At 32.8% G+C, this 19,943-nt stretch overlaps 1 protein-coding gene across 1 annotated transcript; it reads right to left on the minus strand.

The window, feature by feature from the left end:
* Positions 1 to 12,567: 12,567 nt before the first annotated feature.
* Positions 12,568 to 19,538, minus strand: LOC115988612 (two-component response regulator-like PRR37). The gene is made up of 11 exons (XM_031112179.1): positions 19,362 to 19,538; positions 17,728 to 18,184; positions 17,402 to 17,563; positions 17,138 to 17,271; positions 16,622 to 16,783; positions 15,437 to 15,620; positions 14,907 to 15,315; positions 14,787 to 14,814; positions 13,687 to 14,466; positions 13,123 to 13,196; positions 12,568 to 13,005 (listed from the first exon to the last, which is right to left on the minus strand). The coding sequence occupies exons 2-11, from the start codon at positions 18,056 to 18,058 to the stop codon at positions 12,927 to 12,929; spliced, it is 2,343 nt and encodes a 780-aa protein (XP_030968039.1). The 5' UTR covers positions 18,059 to 18,184; positions 19,362 to 19,538; the 3' UTR covers positions 12,568 to 12,926.
* Between the last annotated feature and the right edge of the window lie 405 nt (positions 19,539 to 19,943).

Below are 19,943 nucleotides of genomic sequence, written 5' to 3' on the forward strand. Positions count from 1 at the left end.
TTGTTGTTACGGTAAGTGTTTGAATTTTTCATAGAATTTTGTGAAACGAAACCCTCTTACAAAAGAGAAATACCATATACACAATATTTTCATAATAAATTTTAAGTGACAGGTTGTTATGGGTTCTTATTAGTGGGCAAAAAAATAATTTCAGTAGTTGATTCAAATTAAAAACCTATAAAAACCTACCAACTATGATTTGTTGTTAAAATATTGTGAATGCAGTACTTCTCCTTACAAATTGTGAAATTCCCATTAATTTCATTAATTTTCAACACGGTGAAATATGAGAGAGTTGACATGAAAATATTTTGCACTCGTCTTCAAAAAATTAATTAATTAAAAAAACAAATGATTTGTCTTCCAAAATGATTATTGGTTGTAAGACCAAAAAAAAGGGGGTGAAGTCGAGACAAATGAATTGGATATAACTAGCTGATGCTTGCGACACACGAATACGGTTTAAATTTATTTTAAAATATTTTATAAAAAAAAAACCTATATTTCTATATGAAAATATCTTTATGACCATGCATAATACTTATTCTTAATATTGTTACCTCTATATAGCTCTGGCTATGAATTATCTTACACCTATCTCAATTGCAAATTTAGTCCGCACAACCACATCTAGTTTTGCCTCATCCGAATTCAAATTACTCTCCCTTTGCAACTCAATGCAACAATAAGTGACCAGTTATCATCTCAAATCAAAACAAAATGTGTAAAGACAAATAATATTGAATCTGACATTTGCAATTCTACATTGAAATTAGTTCTTGAATGGTAGCTCTTAATAAGGTTGTTATATATGCTTGAATAGACAAATGTATTAAGACAAATAATTATATTACTCAATCCATTAAATCCAATTCTTGCAATTCTACATTGAACTTAGTTCTTATGTAGAAAAGAGATTGAAAAGTTATTCATTGAATATATCTAAAGCATTTAAAGTAATAAATGCATATTAAAGATTTGAGTTTTTTGGCTAATTTAAAACATCAGTCTATTGTTTGAAATTAACTAGTTAAAGGGGATTGTTCGGGGTTTGTAATTTAGTGGGAGAAAGTTTTTTTTTTTTTTTTTTTGAGAGATAGTTACAACATGCTGCTAACCTCGTAGCTCGAACAATTTCCTCCCTAAACCCCCAAGCACTTTGTACATGGGGATGTGCTACACTATGTTCTAATACATAGTAAAAACTTATGTTCTCTCGTATAAGGTCTTTGCTTTTGTATGTGTGTATATATTGATATTGATTATTTAAGATGCTAACAAGAATAAAAAGTGTTGGTTTGGAGGTTTAAAAATAATAAAATATGTCCACAAATCAAAATAATATAACACTAGCTCACAACAAATTGTATGGATTTTCTTATTATTTTAATGCATTTAAATGAATAATCATATATTATTTGCAGATCAAATTTGTAATATTAACTAACAATATATGGCTTGGTTGAGGTACTGATATCTCGCTTTATTTAAGGCATTTCATGCCACTACGGGAAAATATATAATATACATCTAAAATAGTGCAACGGGTTAACTAGAATATTGTCTTCATGATACAACAGCCCAGCCACATATGCTATAAGCTTCATGAGTTTGCACTATATCATAGAGCAAAAGCTCTACCAAAGAAGAACCTTCTTATCCAAAAAATAATCTTTAAAAAAAACACACTATACAAGGCCTCTAGGTATACCTCTTAAGAGGGGTAAGACTCCTTTAAGCAAAGCAATCATAGTCTTACTTAGAGTACAAGCAAAGAAATCTTAATTCTACTTGTGATTCAAAGTAATGCTAATCTAGGATTTATCCTACTGTAAATACCAATCAATTAATTGTAAAACATGGAGTTAGCATCAAGGGCTTAATGCTATGGATATGGACCTCTAAAGCATAATTATAAATCCTAGACCAGACATTAACCCGATCTATGCAAAGAATCATTGGATGATTGGTTCAACTAGTGGGTCATTGGTAGAATCACATGGTCAAATAAAAAAGAAATCATAAAATAATTATGTAAATTAATAAAAATGGGTTATCTTAATTTACTAATCAAAATTAATTATAAAAAACATGTAGTGTTTCACAAATATAAGTATATAACACTAAATAACATAAAATAAAAAGATTTAATGCAGCTATTTGCTAAATAAAATCCTATCACATTACTTACAATTTTAATAACAAAGTATATCTTGTACATATTACATATTTCACTAGCTACTCTAAGTCCATATGTTACGACCTGATCTAAAATTTGAAGTTCAATATTTATTGAAAAGTCTAGCCTCAACTTCATTATAAAATTCTTTGCTTTTGTTACACTCTTCATTCAAAAAAATGGAATTTGCAATGACCTTATTAACGCAATTTCGTTTAGAATTACAAAACTAGTAGGGTGAAAGCATCTAGGTTGCATAAATTGCAAAAAAAAAAAAAAAAAAAACCATTGGCTTCACTGGGTTTTATCTGTTTAGTTGTATAAGCGGTCCAAAATTCCAAATAAACAATTGGATCGACTTAGGTATTGGTTCACTAGATTATCGGTCTGGCCAGTTTGGTCAATCTAGGCTTAATAACTATGCTATAAAGCCAAGCCATAGTAATTTATCATGTTCTCTTTCTCTTTACATTTCTTTTTTCATATATTTTAATTTTATTATGGTATGAAAGTTATGCCTTGTTATTTTCTTACATTTATCTTTTTTTAATATTTAAATTTCAAATTATTAATTTATTACTTATTTCAGACCTACTAAAAGGAATACATGCCATTTTAAAACATCAAATTTGACACAGTCTTCTGAATTTGTTTACTAGTTGTCATATAAACTATAGTTTAGATAAAACACGAAAATTTTGATTTAGTCCCTTTTACTAATTATATAGCATAATTATTAATTAATTATCAATAATCTTAATTATGTGATCCATAATATTAGTATTTTTATTAATAACCATAAATCAATAACTCATCAAATCATAAAGCCAGATAATAAAAATAATAAATACATGATTCTGTGACAAAGTGAAAAACTGATAAATCTCTTCAAAGGAAAAATCACCACGAAGTAACATACCCCAACTAAGACGACTACAAAAGAATGAGTTTTCCAGACTAGAAACAAAACTTTTATAACTAGACTCTACCACCCAGTGGATAACTAGTGTCATTCAACAATTTAGAACCTCTCCTTCTAAAAAAAGAAAAAGGGAAAACAATTTAGAACCTCTGAACTTCTTCTTATATGAATCCCTTCACTAATTAGTAATTACACATCCAATTCAACAATTCAAAAACTCTGACACACTCCCAGACACCTCCCTGTGAATTTGATCAAAAGTGACTAGAAGAATGAACAATGTGGTTTCAAAACTTAAATCATAGGTTTGGTTGATGAACTAGCACAATTTCTTCATCAAAGTACAAGGACAGAAGGTACGTGTTTCCTATATGAAAAGCTCTGAGCTTTTTTTTTTAATCTCTCTAGCATTGGAAAAAAAAAATAATGTTACAATCACAAACTATTTTACAACATTTTTACAACCTATTGATGTGGCAAATTCTTATTAGTTCTAATATGAGTCTACTACTAACATCACATTTATGTTTACCAATAATTATTTGAAAATTACTAAAACCACATTAGCAATTTGTAAAAATGTTGTAAAATAGTTTGTGTCTATAGTATTACTCTTGGAAAAACCTTGTATGCAATGCTTTAAATAGATGTTTACAAATAAGGTTAGATAGAGACACAAACCTAATCAAAATAAGATTCGAAAAAAAAAAAATAAAAAAAAAAATAAAAAAAACTGTTTCTATGACCCTCATGACTAGAGTGAGGGTCAGGTGAGGAGGCTCTTGTGAGCATTAGCATTAGTGGTGTTAAAAATTTGGCATCACAAAAAATTACTTTATCTATTTTACCACTTTATTTTACAAAACACCCAATATTGATGGTTTATTTTATCTTTTAACATAATAAAATAATATAAACAACACAATAAAATAATATATCTACTACAATAAATAATTTGAGCTACAGTGGTGACACTATATATATATATATATATATTTTTTTTTTTTTTTTAACATATGAGTTACAGTGCACAAGTAAAAATAGTTGTACACTATAACTCAGCAGCAAAAAAATTATGCCTATTGCTCCACTGACGTACTTGATTTTTGCTATATTTTTATGGTAAATTTAGCATTTTAACAAAATGTCTCCACCAATACTATTGCATGGATACTATGTTTTTGCTTAAGCTTAAATCTTCAATCTTGCTTAAGCAAACCCTATTCACGCTTGAGCGAACTTCTTTAATTAGTAAGCTAGTCTTCAAGCTCCTTCAAGCATAAAATTTAACCCACTTTTACAGCAGATAAAATACATCAAGTATCTTAATTTTCTTACAATTAAATGTCATAAGATAAGTCAAACACCAAAATTTTAACCAAACATATAATACTAGTTTGGACAAGAACTGAATTAACCAGTTTGTGAATAGAGATTTAGCAAAAAAAAAAAAAAATTTGTGAATAGATTATCACTAGAAAAGTTGTTCACCGGTATAACTCATTAATAATATGCCTTATCTAAAAGAAAGGGAAATAGATAAACATATAAAATAAATTATCTGACTTGAAGCCAGTTTCAAGCTAATGATCAGCAAGTCAAATTTGAACACCACATCCCCACTTTATCATATTCTATAAACAATAAGAAAACGTGGTGCCCATTGTACGACATTCATATTCTTTAGCCGTATCTAAGAGAATCACAAAAAAGGTATATGCCACATGAAAAATGTTAAAAGTAAATCAATCAATCAAAAAGAAGAGAAAAATTAACCAATTTTAAGAAATATGCTTAAAAACTTTTTATGAGAAAAGGAAAAAATATTTGACTTTTTGATAGGCATTTACATTACTCATACAAATGGTATTAAAATTTTTCAAAAATAAATTATTAAAAAATATCTTAAAAATATCTGTTAACACTTAACAAGATCCATAAAATAACGTGTCAATAAATATGATTGACGGGTTTAACTACCTCGTAACTGATTATTTAAATTGTATATTTTTATAAGCTTAATATAATACTAGCTTTTGAGTACACACTCGCACACGTAAGCACGTGCTCATATGCTAGTTTTGGTATAGTAAATTTATTTTATTTTATTTTTTTGACAAGGTAACTTTAGTAATACTCATAACATTTTTGACCCAAAAGAATTTAAACAAATAGAAAAGGCACTAAAATTACGTAGCATTCTTTGGTGCACTGTCAGTGCTGGGCATTATTGTATAAATTTATAATGACACAATGACTCAGACTAGTGATCCACAAAGTTCCACTTGAAACACATCAGCCACAAAATCCAAACACTTGGATGGCTATTATCAAAGAGAAACAGGCTGTACAACAGTTTGATACGTGTATTTAAATAACAGTTTTCAGTTTTTTAAAAATTATGTGTGAGTAAAAAAATGTATAGAAATACATGTAATGTTGTTTAAAAACTGAAAATGTTTAAATACATGTATCAAACAGGCCATGCAGAAATTACATCCCTTCCATATTAAACATTAGAGATCTTTGTGCTGAATTGGAAATTAAATTAAATTAAAATGGGGGTATTGAAATAGACACTTAATTTGTAAAGGTTGGTAGTTGCTTAGCCATCTTTTTAACCCTTTTTTTTTTTTTCAAAATTGTAAAATATTTGTACAATGAATCGTGATGATTAGCTTGAAAATTTTTGTGTATTATATGAAGTATGCACGTGTTGTTGTTAGATTGAATCTTAAGTAATTTTGTATTAATTAGTCATGATTTTATTAACATCAAGTCTCAATGTCGTAAACAATACGCCTTCTCTGATATATACAACTAAATTAAGAAGTGCTTTTCGTAAAGTTTAAAGCTGAGGTAATAAGGGACAATTTTGAAAGATTAATTAGCCAATAGTTTGATTGTAATGATTTCATATCATTTGTCTTTATTATACAAAGTTGCCGAGCTAGCCATACCTATGGGTACAACTGATGATTATCAAAAAAATAAAATAGGTACAACTGATCGATGATGCCAATGAAGCCGACTTTTTTATGATTGCGACGCTAATGGCTTGAAATAACTTGTTAAATTAAATGATAATATTGTTAAAATAGCATAGTAGTTATATCTTATATGTTGATGAACTTCTACACTTTAGAGTTTGGTCCACGTTTATGGCCATTAAAAAAAAATTAGTTAATTTGTTTTGTGAAAAAAATAGAAATTTGAGAGAAAAAAAAAAATGTAAGGATTGAATAAAGAAGGATAGAATTAATTAAACATTTTTCTATTATAATAAATGTTTGGTAGTAGCCCTTAAACATTTTTCTATTATAATAAGTGGAGTGATCATCGCACACCCTTGATGCGATAGTGTGCGATGGTCACTTTACAAGTATTTGTGTTTATTGAGTGTGGAGGGTAAGGGTCGGAGTTTCAAATCTCTAAAAGGGAGCTTCACACATATATACACTTAGATGAATAAGATTGTTAAAAGATGGCCAGAATAGAATACAATACAATTGTCTCTCTTTCTTTTTTTCTTCTTCACTTGCAGTAGTAATTGCACCACTTTTTATTATTTTTATTATTATTATTATTATTTTTTTTCATCTTCCATTGTCTCTCCTATATATTCATTATTCTCTCTTTTCCACCCAACCAAACCAAATGAATCAAATGATTTAGGGGATATTTGGTACATGTATTTTAAACACGTGTTTTCAGTTTTTAAACAACATTACACGTATTTTCACACATTTTTTCACCCACATGTATTTTCAAAAAAATTAAAAACTGTTATTTAAACACACATACTAAACAGGCCCTTAGTCTTTTCTTTTTTTTTTTTTTTTTGGGTTGAATCAGTGACTCAAATCACAGAAAGTACACCATTTTTTATTTTCACTCTTTCCTACTTTAGAAAATTTGGAATTGTCGTATATATGCTTTCTTAATCTTGCCTAGAAGATTCTAGTGACTTACATACACGCACGTATACATACACTGTATAGTACTGTATATTCTACTCCACGGTATATACTATATGCTATATATATTATAGGGTCATGTTAACGAGTGCCTTATCTATTTTAGAAAAGTTTTGACATCACTTTTATGAGAAAATGAAAAAAGCTGTCAAAACATTAATTGTTTTTTTTTTTCTTTTCCCATAAAAACTTTTTTAACTGGATTGTTAACAAGTGTCCTAAGTCACTCATTAACATTTCCCTATAATATATCTCAAACTCTTACCGCAATTAGTGACCTAGGACACTCATTAACATTTCCCCCTAATATATCTCAAACTCTTACCGCAATTAGCAATAGGTCGATGACTCTCAATCATGCACTAACAATAAAAGCTACTAATATCACAGTGTAACAGTGAGTCAAATTATGAAAGTTGGTGGCGCAAGTTGAGGACCAGTCAGAATTACGTACAAAGAAATTAATCCACAGAATTCCCCACAAGGAACCCACTTCAAAAAACCCTATAACTTTTCCCTATATGTATTGCTCCAATAATCTTCAAAAAGCACATGTATATTTGGCTTTCACTGTTTGCTATATGTATATGTTAGGGGAAAACGCGGTTTTAATTTGATACATTCATAGCATGTCAGGAAACAGTTGGCCTCTGTTTTAAAGTCTTTTTCTACATATGATGAGCCACCATCCAAACTACCCCTTTTTTGCAATAAGTTGACATTCATTTATGATGATATTCATATCACTTTCTCTTACTACTCGACTCTCGTACCAAATTCATGACCTAAAGCTATGCCTATCTATTCATTAACTTTGCAACTTATTGCTACTTACTATGATTCACTACACGTTAAATAGAGTTGTTCTAAAATCAAGATGGACTTAATAACTAGGCGTTCTTATTGGGAAAAAAAAGTTATTGGGACAAGAGAGAGAGAGGAAAAATGCACCACATATACACGCATACAAATTAAGGGTAAGCACCCCTAGGGAAGGTTTTTGACCTTTTTGAGCTAATTTTGTTGTCCTATGCGTAAGAGGAGCTAGCTAGCTCTACCCTTATTTTTAAGGGTACTGTTAAAGAGTGTAAGTTAAAGTTTAATAATAATAATAAAAAATTTGGTAAACCGGAATTTCATTAAAAATAAGAATTATTACAAAGGCGGGTTATATAACACCCCTGTCAGCTAAAAGCTGATACAAAATACAAGGAGGATTAGAACGTAAAACAAGGAAGTTTGGATTGTGAATTCATTCCTTAGCCAAAATGCCCGCGTAATGGGCCAGGTTAAAGTTTAATTATGAGCTCTAATACACTATTTTCAAAGAAAAAAATACAATTGTTAATAATTCATTGGTTAGCACGCATAAATTTATTGCAATTGTGTTTGTTTTTTGATATATGCATATAGTTTGACTTTTTTATATGCCCAATATTTTTTAATTGACCATTTTAAAAAAGTTTTGATAAAATTTTTATAGAATATATAAAAAGTTGTCAAAAAAAATTAGTAACATTTTTCTTTTCTCATAAAAAGTTTCTAAAAATATTTACTAAATTAATACTCTTAGAGAAATGCTATGTTCATAATATATTTTTACAACACTTTCACAACAAATTTTAAATGGCAAGTTGTTATTGGTTATTATGCGTAGGTAAAAAAGTAATTTAATTTATGAATTCAAATTAGAATCAATAACAATTTATCACTTATGATTTGTTGTGAAAGTGTTATAAAAATATTGTGGATGTAACATTACTTCTCATACTCTTAGGGTATCCATTAACTCCTTTTTTTTCCTTTTGAAAAATTTATAAAAATAACAGTACTATTTAATAAAGCATTAAATACACTTTAATCACTATTTTGGGGCATTGGTTAACAAAATCCCAATTTTAATGGGATTTTTTTTTCTAAAAATATTTTTCTTTTCTCATAAAAAGTTTCTAAAAATGTTTGCTAAATTAATAATCTTAGAGAAATGCTATGTCTACAATATTTTCACGACACTTTTACAACAAATCCTAAATGACAGGTTGTTATTGGTTGTTATGCTTAAGTAAAAAAGTAATTTAAATAATTCAAATTAGAACCAATAACAATTTACCACTTATGATTTGTTGTAAAAGTGTTATAAAAATATTGTGAACGTAGCATTACTTCTTATACTCTTAGGGTATCCGTTAACTTTTTTTTTTTTTTTTTTTGAAAAATGTATAAAAATGACAGTATTATTTAATAAAGCATTAAATACACTTTAATCACTATTTTGGGGCATTGGTTAACAAAATCCCAATTTTAATGGGAAGCAAATGAATTGTAACCTCACTCGTTACTTTCTATAAATTGATGTAATGTTACGTAAATAATATAATACTAATTAAATGGATGCTTTAATTATTTTCTTGTGATAACATCTTTGGCATCATCTCTCTTTCTAAAATGGATTTCAAAAGGTTAGCTTGAAGGGAGTGGGGGAAGTGTGTACAACTGTACACGCTTACCATCAATCATGCAAAGAATGGGCTCTATGCCTCTATACTCTATAGACCATAAACTCAAAGTAGAAACTGTACATGCCATAATGAAGAACATGGTTGAGGTTTCCTTTTCACCAATAATGACTTTCGTGCAAGCTGTGATTGTAATCTAATTTATAGGGGAGGTCGGTGTACAATGTTGGAGCTCGAGGAGGGACCATCTTCTTGAAACTTTAAAATGCTTCAAGTTTTTCTTGAGGATAATTTTTTATTTGACCCCATATTATAAACAATTTTTTATCTTTTATGATCCTAATTCTACCTTGAAATTTTGCAGAGCTAAAAGCAAGTCCCATGCTTATATATAATGGCATGCTTGTGAATGAAGCTACATGAATTTGTTCAAAGTTAAGGTCAGGTGGATAGGTATTAACTTGTAAAATCCAAGTTTAAGACCCCCAACGTGTGTTAACCTTGCGGAATTAACAAATTTAATGATTAAATACACCAATTTAAAAAGTATCCAACAAATAAATATAAATAACCATAGCTCTGCAATATACCAAATCAAGTGAAGCAATAAAGATAATTATACACAAATCTGCTTATTATTAGAAATATGTAATGATTGTTGTAATCCCTTTAGTTAGGTAGTTAGGTAGTTAGATAGTTAGTTAGTTGAGATTATAATGAGTTAGTTATGATTTGAGCACATGTAGCTTATTTTTTGATAAGTATTTAAAACATGACTTAATTCATATTACACATGTTGAATTAATTTAGCCAATTATCTTGTGCCATGTGGGCCAATGGGATTAGAGATAGTCTCTTATAAATATATAATCATAATTCAACATTAGATATAGAAAATCCACTTAATAAAGAACAGTTACAAACAATCAACAACTCACAAAACCTTTATAGCCTCTATGCAAGCTCAATAGTCCTAGCAACTCTAGAATCCGTATATAGTGATTCCCTCCATGAACTCCTCGCTTGCAAAAGTCAGAATCTCTAGCACTTTAAGGAACCTCCATGGAGCTTTGATTGCAATATTTCACTACTCATAGGTTCTAGATGACCATGATTAAAAACATAGGGAAACAAAATCAAGCCAAGATCAAGAGCCAAATGAAAATCAAGAGATGAGGATATGGAACCATGGAAGCTCAAGGCAATGCTCTCTCTCATACGTGTTTAGCACAGAAAAGAAAGGCCGAACGAAAAAATAATGGGAGCTCAAACATTGCCATGTTTGTTCAACCAAAATATCTCCCTGTATTTGGTTTGAGCCAAGAACAAAATGGCAAGTAGCACAAAACCCCAAGCTCTCTATTAATCTTTTAACGTTATAATGGAAAGGACATCAAATTAACAACCTAATAAGAAAACTTCGTTATAGTATTTGCTTAATCATCATAAATCAATATCACAATATCCACTAACAAGGGTATTTGCCTTATTGAACCGTTGCAAGTGCTGTATGAATTCCAAAATCCCACATCTTTCGGGTAAATTTCAACACATTGCCATTTTACAAAAACGTCCTAGATGTTGTTCCATTATCTATTTATCGTCTGATATTCAATAAAATTTCATGTTATATCATCACTTATAAAGAGGATCAATACACCAAAGTTGGATTAATAGCCATAACTAAGGAGTTTTATTCACAGAGAGAGAGAGAGAGAGAGAGAGAGAGAGAGAGAGAGAGAGAGAGAGAGAGAGAGAGAGAGAGAGAGAGAGAGAGAGAGAGAGGTAAGCATAAAAAGGTGTTTCGGGTTCTTAGGCTGTGTTTGAATTGAGTCGAGGTAAGCATAAAAAGGTGTTTCGGGTTCTTAAGCTGTGTTTGAATTGACTGAAAATCATTTCCGGAAATTATTTTCCGTAAAATCCACGCGTTTGGCAGCTACGGAAAATAGATTTTCCGGAAAATCATTTTCGTTTGACCAAAATTTACGCTTGTTGACCCGGAAATCATTTTACATACTTGTTTTACCTTCAAACGATTTCCGTAGCTGTGAGAGAAACACACTCAGCCAAAACACCTGAAACACACAACCAAACGCAGCGAGAGAGAGAGATCGTTCGCAGCGAGAGAGAGAGAGACCGATCCAGACACTGCGCCGATCGGCGTTGATCGTGATCGCGATCGCGCGAAGCGTCGATCGCGATCGCTATCGCACGAAGCTTTGATCGCTATCGCACGAAGTTTCGATCGTGATCGCGCGAAGCTTCGATTGTGATCGCGATCTCTCCGATCGCGATCGCGCCGATCGAGATCGCGATCTCGCCGATTGAGATCACGATCTCACCGATCGCGCCGATCGAGATCGCGATCTCACCGATTGCGACCTCGCCTTCGTTTGTCCGGATTTGATGATTTGTTTCTGGGCTTTGTTTGTGATTTGAGGAATGTATTCGTTTGGTAATCGAGAAAATATGAGCAACAAGTAGAAAATGTATTTTCTATGGTATTTTCAAGAACACAACCAAACATCAGAAAATATTTTCCGAAAATTTTTTTGTAATGCAACCAAACACAAGAAAATATTTTCTTTTCCGGAAAATAGCATTTCTAGAAAATATCTATTTTCCGGAAATGCTTTTACACGAACCAAATGCAGCCTTAATACATTAGGATAATTATTGAAGCTGGGAACATAAATATATAAATATATATTAACTTATACGCTAGGGTTAGTGATATTTCAAGTAATAGTCTAAGTCATGCATATCCGAGTGAAATAGCTGTTCATGTCTCCCATCACCTGGCCTTTCTAGCATCCCATTCTTTTTTGAATTAATTGGTGAGTATTTCCATTTGTTCTAGCATCCTCCATACTATAATAATAGAAAGTAACTGATAATTTTCAAGAAGCTTAGGAGCACAACTTTTTCACAACTATTGACATTGTATGTTGTGATTAGTGAATGATAAAAATGATGTCATTAATAGATCCATGTGAAAGTAATATTAATCCAATCATAACCGACCATATGAACAGTAGTGAAAATATTGTGACCCATTACTCTGAAATTTTGAAAAACAAACCAAAAATGGAAAGACAGCACACCAACATGACACCTTTATTTCTTAGAGAGGTTAACCCATTCAAGGGTAACCACTTTGTGGACACTGGACACATCAAATTTTACAACCACAACATAAAGTCTGAAGCAGGTTCTTAAAGTTTTATAATTAAATGTTTATTTTCACACAAATATAGTACACCATTACCCACAAATCCTCAAGTGCAAATCCAACACCCCTTCTCTACTTTCACAGCTAGCGCTAGTCTCATGTACATAAACGTAGAAGCATTCTCCGGAACAAGGGTTAGCAATCTGCACTCTAGCTCGTGTTATTGTGCACTGTCACAAGAATTATCCCCAGACATAGGGTCATTGCTCTGACAGTCTTCTCCTACTTTAGTGTCAGACCTGAAAGTAGAAACAAAATTAGAAATATTGTTTCACCCCAGTACTTTAACAATGAAAATTAGAAAAAGTACAAATGATAATGAATTCTAATTTGCATCCCAATATATGGTATCATACAATATCTGTCGAACAAATTGTCCCCGGATACGAGGCCGTTGTTCTGCCAGTTTTTTCCTGCTATGGTATCGAACCTGGAAAACAAGACACAAGGAAGACTAAGTTTTGTCTATTCTGGAATGAACTAGACTTAAATAAGGATAGCAATTATATAGAATGGAGAACTAAAATCCACATGTTCTTCAAACACCTCATAGGATAAAAGTATGAAAATGGATTAATAGACCACCAGGTACGAAGGACCCAACATGTCAGGAGTTCTATATTTTATTCACCTGGGTATTATGAAAATGATTTTTTGTTATTCATATCCAGTAATCTTATTTAGAATTACAGGTGGACCTAGAGGATATAATTCAGTGTGATTAGGCACATGTAATACATCAGTCATGTTATCTATTATTATCGTTTTCAGCTCAGCCAGAATCATATATTATTCCAATCAACAAGCTCCATATGCTAAAAGTAGGAAAATCTTTTTTGCTCTGACAAGTTAACGGTAGGAAATAGTTAGTAGCTGTGTTTTGCTCCCTAGCAAAACACATGCAAGGAAAATGAGTTCACCTTTTTTTCAAAGCATCTCTCCTTCCTTTTCTGACGAAATTTGTTTAAGGCAGCCTCTCTATGTGCAACCCGCCCTTCATCTGCTCCACTTCCACTGTTTTTCCTGCTAATGCCACCAGCTCCACTGTTTCCAGCTGCCCCATTGTCACTTTCCACATTCATTACTCCAGGATTCAAGGCAGTGCTGCTTCCATTCTGTCCATTGCTCCCATAATTACTTCCAGAGGCGCTTCCATTCACACTATAGTTTCCAGTATTACTTTCGACCAGTCCTCCTAACACATTTGATGATCCACATTGCTGAGCAGTTGCAGCCATGTTCTTCAGGGAGTGATCGTCATGGTCTGGTTGCAGTTGTTGCTGCTGCATGTTGTGGACATGATGATGATAATGATGGTGGTGGTGATGGTGGTGCTGAACTTGGACCTGCTGTTGAGAACCTCTTGTTTGGGCTTTAACCGTGTTTGCTCCCAAATCTGCTGCCTTCCCAGGTGTTACTTGCTGAGATGAACAAACAAAACCATTCTCCACAGGTTGGAATGCAGAAGAATGAAAAGATTTGAATGCCGATATGGATTCTGGCTTCTCGTTTAACACTTCAGTCTTTGGAATAGTACATTTATTGGTGGAGGCCACATCATTGTTGTTGCTACTCTCATTAGACTGCTGATTTGGAAGAGTGCCACTTGAATGAGAAGAAAAATTGTGCCTTGTTTCTGTATTCAGAGTGACTGAGCTATTATCAAGTGGAGAACAGCTTCCTACATTCCCTGTGTGAGCCTGATTAAAAGTGGAAACAACATTAGACATGCCCAGAAATGGAGTTTTGGCTCTTTTTCCCCAGTCTTTTTATCAGCAGCTGCTTGCCAATCACTGTGAGCCACATTATGATACAGAGGATACTCTTATCATTTCACTGAAAAGATAGGGGAATTTCTGTAAAACACCAGTTTCCTTTTATTCTTATATTAGCTGCACACCCATCCACATCACAATGTGGTGCACAATAATTGGGAGCAGACTGCAATTGCACTGATTAAAGAAAAGGTTATATCCAACAATAGAAGGCACTTGCTGGCTAAGTTTCTACAAAATTTTACCCTATTAGCAGAAGAGGCAGTGTTGTATCTGCACAGGGAAGAAGGAAAAAAAGAGTAAGATATTTGTTCAAATATAATGTATTAACAGCACTAACATTATTTCTGCAAGCTCCCTCTTACTTTGAAAATGCTGACAGGTCCGAATGCCTTAGAACATTGCGATCATCATGTGCAACATTTCCAACATCTTCTCTCAGCCTCTTCAGAGTTAGTTCAAGGGACGGCAGTTCTCTAGAATCACAATTTGCTTCAATTTTTGAGATATCAGAGAGGCTATTTGGAGTGGTAAAGTCTCTGCTTTCGGCCTGTTGTATAGTAAAATTGACAGTTGCACCAGCTACATTGGGAGATTGATTTCTTGGTTTGCTGGTTACATTCTCACTGCTGTGCTCCAGCTGACTACTATCAAATGGCTTCCTATCTACTTCAGGCAAGTTATTCTGCCTTCTGCTTGTCAGATGGATAGATAACATCTCATGTTGACATTCACCGGGCAAATCTGGATTTTTACATACACCTATTTCCAGATCTTTACCCAATACAATATTTTCAAAAAAAATAAGACGCAGATAGCAGTATTAAAATAGTGAAAACTCCAAACCAAAAATAATATCAGCAAGGGTGAAAAGATGGATATCATTAAGGCATACCAAGTTCCTGGTCCTGCTCTGGGTACTCTTTTGGCTCAGTAATATGCACCCACCTGTTGCTAGATTTTTCAGGCTTTATATGAATCACCTGGGCACAGGTGCTATCAGGAGCATCAGCCATTTGATCTGGAGGCGATATTGGTTGGGGGCTTTCAACATCAGCTGCCCTTTTGGTCCATGAACTCTGCAAAATAAGATCATTAGTATGCTTAACTTTTGTCAGCATTGGTGTTCAGAAACCTTTGTTTCTCATATGCTAATCTCAATCTTCTTAAGAATTTGCTATTGAGTGTTATAGTGTTGGAAAAGATAATAGAAGCTCATACAACGCATTTCCTATCACACCAAGAAGCAAGACTAATGCCAAGATCTATGACAATCAAACAATGCCAAAATTAGAGTTAGAAATGATGTTGAAGATTATCAATTGCATAGTTGTCTTCAATAAATTTGTCATGGCAACTGGCACAAACCAAGTCTTTAAGGAATTTTATCCTGTATGCTGTAACAATTCTTATTCTACTGCTTCCCACTGATATTGATGAGGTATGGAAGGTCGGACAAGGAGACATTATGTTGTATCTGTGCCCTGATTGCATTGTGAAGGCAGCTACTGAGAGAAGGTTCTAAACAAGGCATTGTATATTCCATGAAGATCCAGAAGAAGAGGTCTACACTCCACTTTTGAGTAATGGCAGTCCCAAAGTGCAAGAAGCATAAGATTTTCAACTGTTATTCTAAATATCTCTACATTATTGCTTTAGAAAGGCATTTATTTTATTTTTAGGGTTCAGGGCACTTTTTTTTTTTTTTTTTTTTTTTTTGAGAATCAGGGTTCAGGGCACTTACATTCCTCTCAAGGGCATACCATATCCACACCTTGTAGTAATGCAATACCCCTTCAAAATTATTTATTTTCTTTTATTTTGAGAATAACACCCTTCAAATTTAAAAACTCATAATCAGGGAGGCTTGTTATAATTTGTTGATATCATTATACGATTTTGCTTCAATGGTCTCTGCTATAAGAAATTCTCAAAACAAGGAAAATAAACTACCTAAAATGGAATAAGATTTCAACATTATGCAACATTGTACCATTATGCTTTCATAAGTAAAAGGAGTTGAAATTCAAAAGTAATATGTCAAAGAAGATATAATTTAGAATAATCTATAAATCATCACCTGAGTTCCGCTTCCATTGTCACTCCCATCCCGAATACTTTGACCATTACTTCCATTATCACGCTCATCACTGCTGCCAGTATTGTTGTCAGACTCATCATTACTTTTTGATTTTGCAGATTTTCTAGTTTGTGTCCCACTTTCACTCCCACTGCCACTGGACTGAGAAATGGTGATAAAAAAAATTAAATAAACAAATAAATAAATAAAAAAACCAGGTTGAGTAAGGAATTTCAACACTAATTGCCCTAGAGTGAATGGCATGGTAATAATTGATTAAACCTATCATCCAAAATCGACTGTAAAACCAACTATGCCATCAATCTAGATACATATTGATAATTTAATACTAGAAAATTGGTTAATTAGTACTGCCAAGGAAGGGACTAATGTAGTAAGCTCTAAGCAACCATGTCCACTAAAAGATCCAAGTACACACTGGTATAGCCCTGAGGTAAATGCCCACATAAATCCACAACAAACAACTATGACTGTGAAGCAGAAGTAGCAACTCACACTGTGGCATCTCCTCCAAACATGCTGCCAGAGGTTTTTAAGTTCATTCTTCCGAATAGGTTTCACTAAAAAATCAACTGCACCCTTTGATAGACACTTAAAGACTATCCCCATGGAATCATGAGATGACATCACTGCACACATATCTCATCAGGAGTGATAACCAAAAGCAGCAAATCAACACTATTTATAAAAAAACAAGCCTTACATTTTCATCAGTAAAAAAGATAGAAATGTCTAGAAATGCTATTAAATAATACTTACTGATCACGGGAATATTCTTGAGAGATTTGTGTCTCATGATCTTACATAAAAGACCTATTCCAGATAATAAAGGCATGACTACCTCTGTTAGGATAACATCGATATGATTAGTTGGATTTTCTAAGATTTTCCATGCTTGAAGACCATTAGCAACAGCAGTAACTGCAAAAGACCAGATTAACAATTAAGAAGTGCAAAGGAAAAACCAGTGTTAGGATTTAAAGACAACTTCAAAGGGCTTTTATCGGAAGTCAGAGGAAAAATAAGTTCTCCATCAATAGGCAATACAAAGACCTTTTCAGCACCATGGAAAAGATTTTACTAACCTTCGTAACTGCAATTCCGTAGCAGAGCACTGACAACCTGGCGCGTAGAATCATCATATTCCACCAGAAGAACCTTCAAAGATCTAATAGGAAGAAACCTCTCCCAACATACCACAGGCCCTTGAGGTTGAGGTTGAGGTTGCAGTATCTGCAACCCATTGTGGACCTGAATCGGCCCTCTAGGCCCATTGCTTACATCTTCAGTTACCTCATTAATTCTTGACTCATCTTCCTCTGATGATCCCAAACCTTGCCCTTCACCCGCTACTCCAGTACTCACTTGCTTTTGCTCAAAACACATGGTTATTTTGTTCCACCAACCCTCTACCATCAAGCATTATCGCTATTCACAGGAACGGCCCCAATCAAACAGATTCAAGTAGACTAGTGATGACGAATGCATACCCTCATATGCTGAACCACGAAACTCATACATATCGACTTTGAAAATCAACCTCTGCAAACCAAAAAAAAAAAAAATCCTTTAAATTCAATCTAAAACCTGAAATAAGATTCATAACATGTTCCATCATAGAATATCCATGAAAAAGTGTAAAGATTTAGAATCACACTCTTGCATCATAAATCTAATGAAAAATCAACATAACTCACTAACCCACTAGCACCCTCTTTCATTAGATCAGAACTCCTAGAACTATACCCCACACTTTATAATCCCCAGAAAAGAAATTAATGATACAACCAAAGCAAGGCCAATCAATCTATCACAAAAATCTTAGGTTTGCTTTATCCAAAATTTACACACAAATCTACAAGAAAATTTTAAATAACACAGTACTGATTTCCAACAGTTAACAGCTAAAAATAACAAAATAAAAAAAAAGGGATATTCAACCACTGAAAACCACAACCCCTTGACCCAATCTGAGCCACAAAAAAAAAAACCTTTATATGAAATCATCATCTATAGCATATCCAAGAAAATTTTAAGCCAACCTAATTCAAATCACTCTGCCACCACCAAATGCAAAGTCCCCTCGAAAACTTATTAAACACCTAAAATTAGTCTTACCCTGTACAGAAATTAAGCCCAATAGATAATAATAATAATAAATAGTAAATACACATAGATATGTTCAAGGAACCCAAGAGAACATTTGCACTGAAAAACTAAACAGATAAAATCCACACACAGATGTTTAATTCTGATTACCAAAAATTAAAACTAGAAGCAACAATCATCCTATTTTATACTCCCAACAAAACAGAGCAAAGTGTAACCCCAAAAAGATCTCAAAATCAAATCTTGTGTGCTTCCACTTTCCAAAAACAAGCTTATCTAAATTAAAAGTCTACTCCTTTATCAACTCCAAAGTTCAGAGCCAAAAATCCCCAAATTTCTACTAGTTTCCTATATTTTCTCAGCTCCCAAACAGAGCATTATATAATATATAAAATAAAATAAAAAAATCTTATAACTCAAACCCCAAAAAAAAAAAAATAAATAAAGCAAAACTTATTAAGTTAATCAGAAACATGTTATCGTATAAATCACAACTTCAGAGCTTTTATAATGAGGACCAACCCGCCATTGCTAAGCTTGACTTAGCAGATTTAAAAAAATATATGTTTAAAAAAAAAAAAAAAAAAAAAAAAACAGATCAGAGCCTCACCAATCTGGCTTCAAAAGCCAGTTAACGCATGATTTTCGAAACGAACGAAATAAAAAACGAAAGTTTCGAAACGCTTTAGGGCTTTAAGAAAAATATTTGTCGGAGAAGAAAGAAAAAAGCTTGACTGGTTAAGAAAAAAGTTTTAGAGAGAGAAAGAGAAAGAGAAAGAAGGGGGTTTGGAGAGAAGATATTATTGTGGGGGTGGAGACGTGGCAGAAATGGAGGCTGGCAGGGGCTCCAAACGACACGTGGGAGGTGTCGAGGGCCATCCGACGTGGACAGAATCAGGACCATCCAGCTCGGATGTACAAAATCAAAAGCTCGATCGCTGCTCGAGAGAGAGAGAGCGCGCGCGCGCGAATCCGATACGATCTTTTCCTGATCCGGGGCTCACCACGTGGCGCTTATGTATCGGTAAATGGAAAATTTTAAAAATTTTAGATGGGTGAGAGACGGTGTCGTTGTCTTTTCTCTTTTGTCAGGAAACCAACGTGGATTCATCATTTGTGACTGACATAAACATTCACGAATCGCCCATTCACTTTTTGTTTCTATGTTTTTGCAATTTTTTTCATCATTTAA

Source organism: Quercus lobata, chromosome 1 (assembly GCF_001633185.2).
Source record: "Quercus lobata isolate SW786 chromosome 1, ValleyOak3.0 Primary Assembly, whole genome shotgun sequence".
Lineage (NCBI taxonomy): Eukaryota > Viridiplantae > Streptophyta > Magnoliopsida > Fagales > Fagaceae > Quercus > Quercus lobata.

What these genes read in the sequence shown, in the direction of transcription:
- LOC115988612 (XM_031112179.1), bottom strand. Translation starts at nt 18,058, where the DNA reads ATGGTAGAGGGTTGGTGGAACAAAATAACCATGTGTTTTGAGCAAAAG. An exon ending in CAAGAATATTCCCGTGATCA is followed by an intron (nt 17,272 to 17,401) that starts GTAAGTATTATT and finishes ATATGTGTGCAG; the next exon opens with TGATGTCATCTCATGATTCC. An exon ending in GACCTGTCAGCATTTTCAAA is followed by an intron (nt 14,815 to 14,906) that starts GTAAGAGGGAGC and finishes TTCCCTGTGCAG; the next exon opens with ATACAACACTGCCTCTTCTG.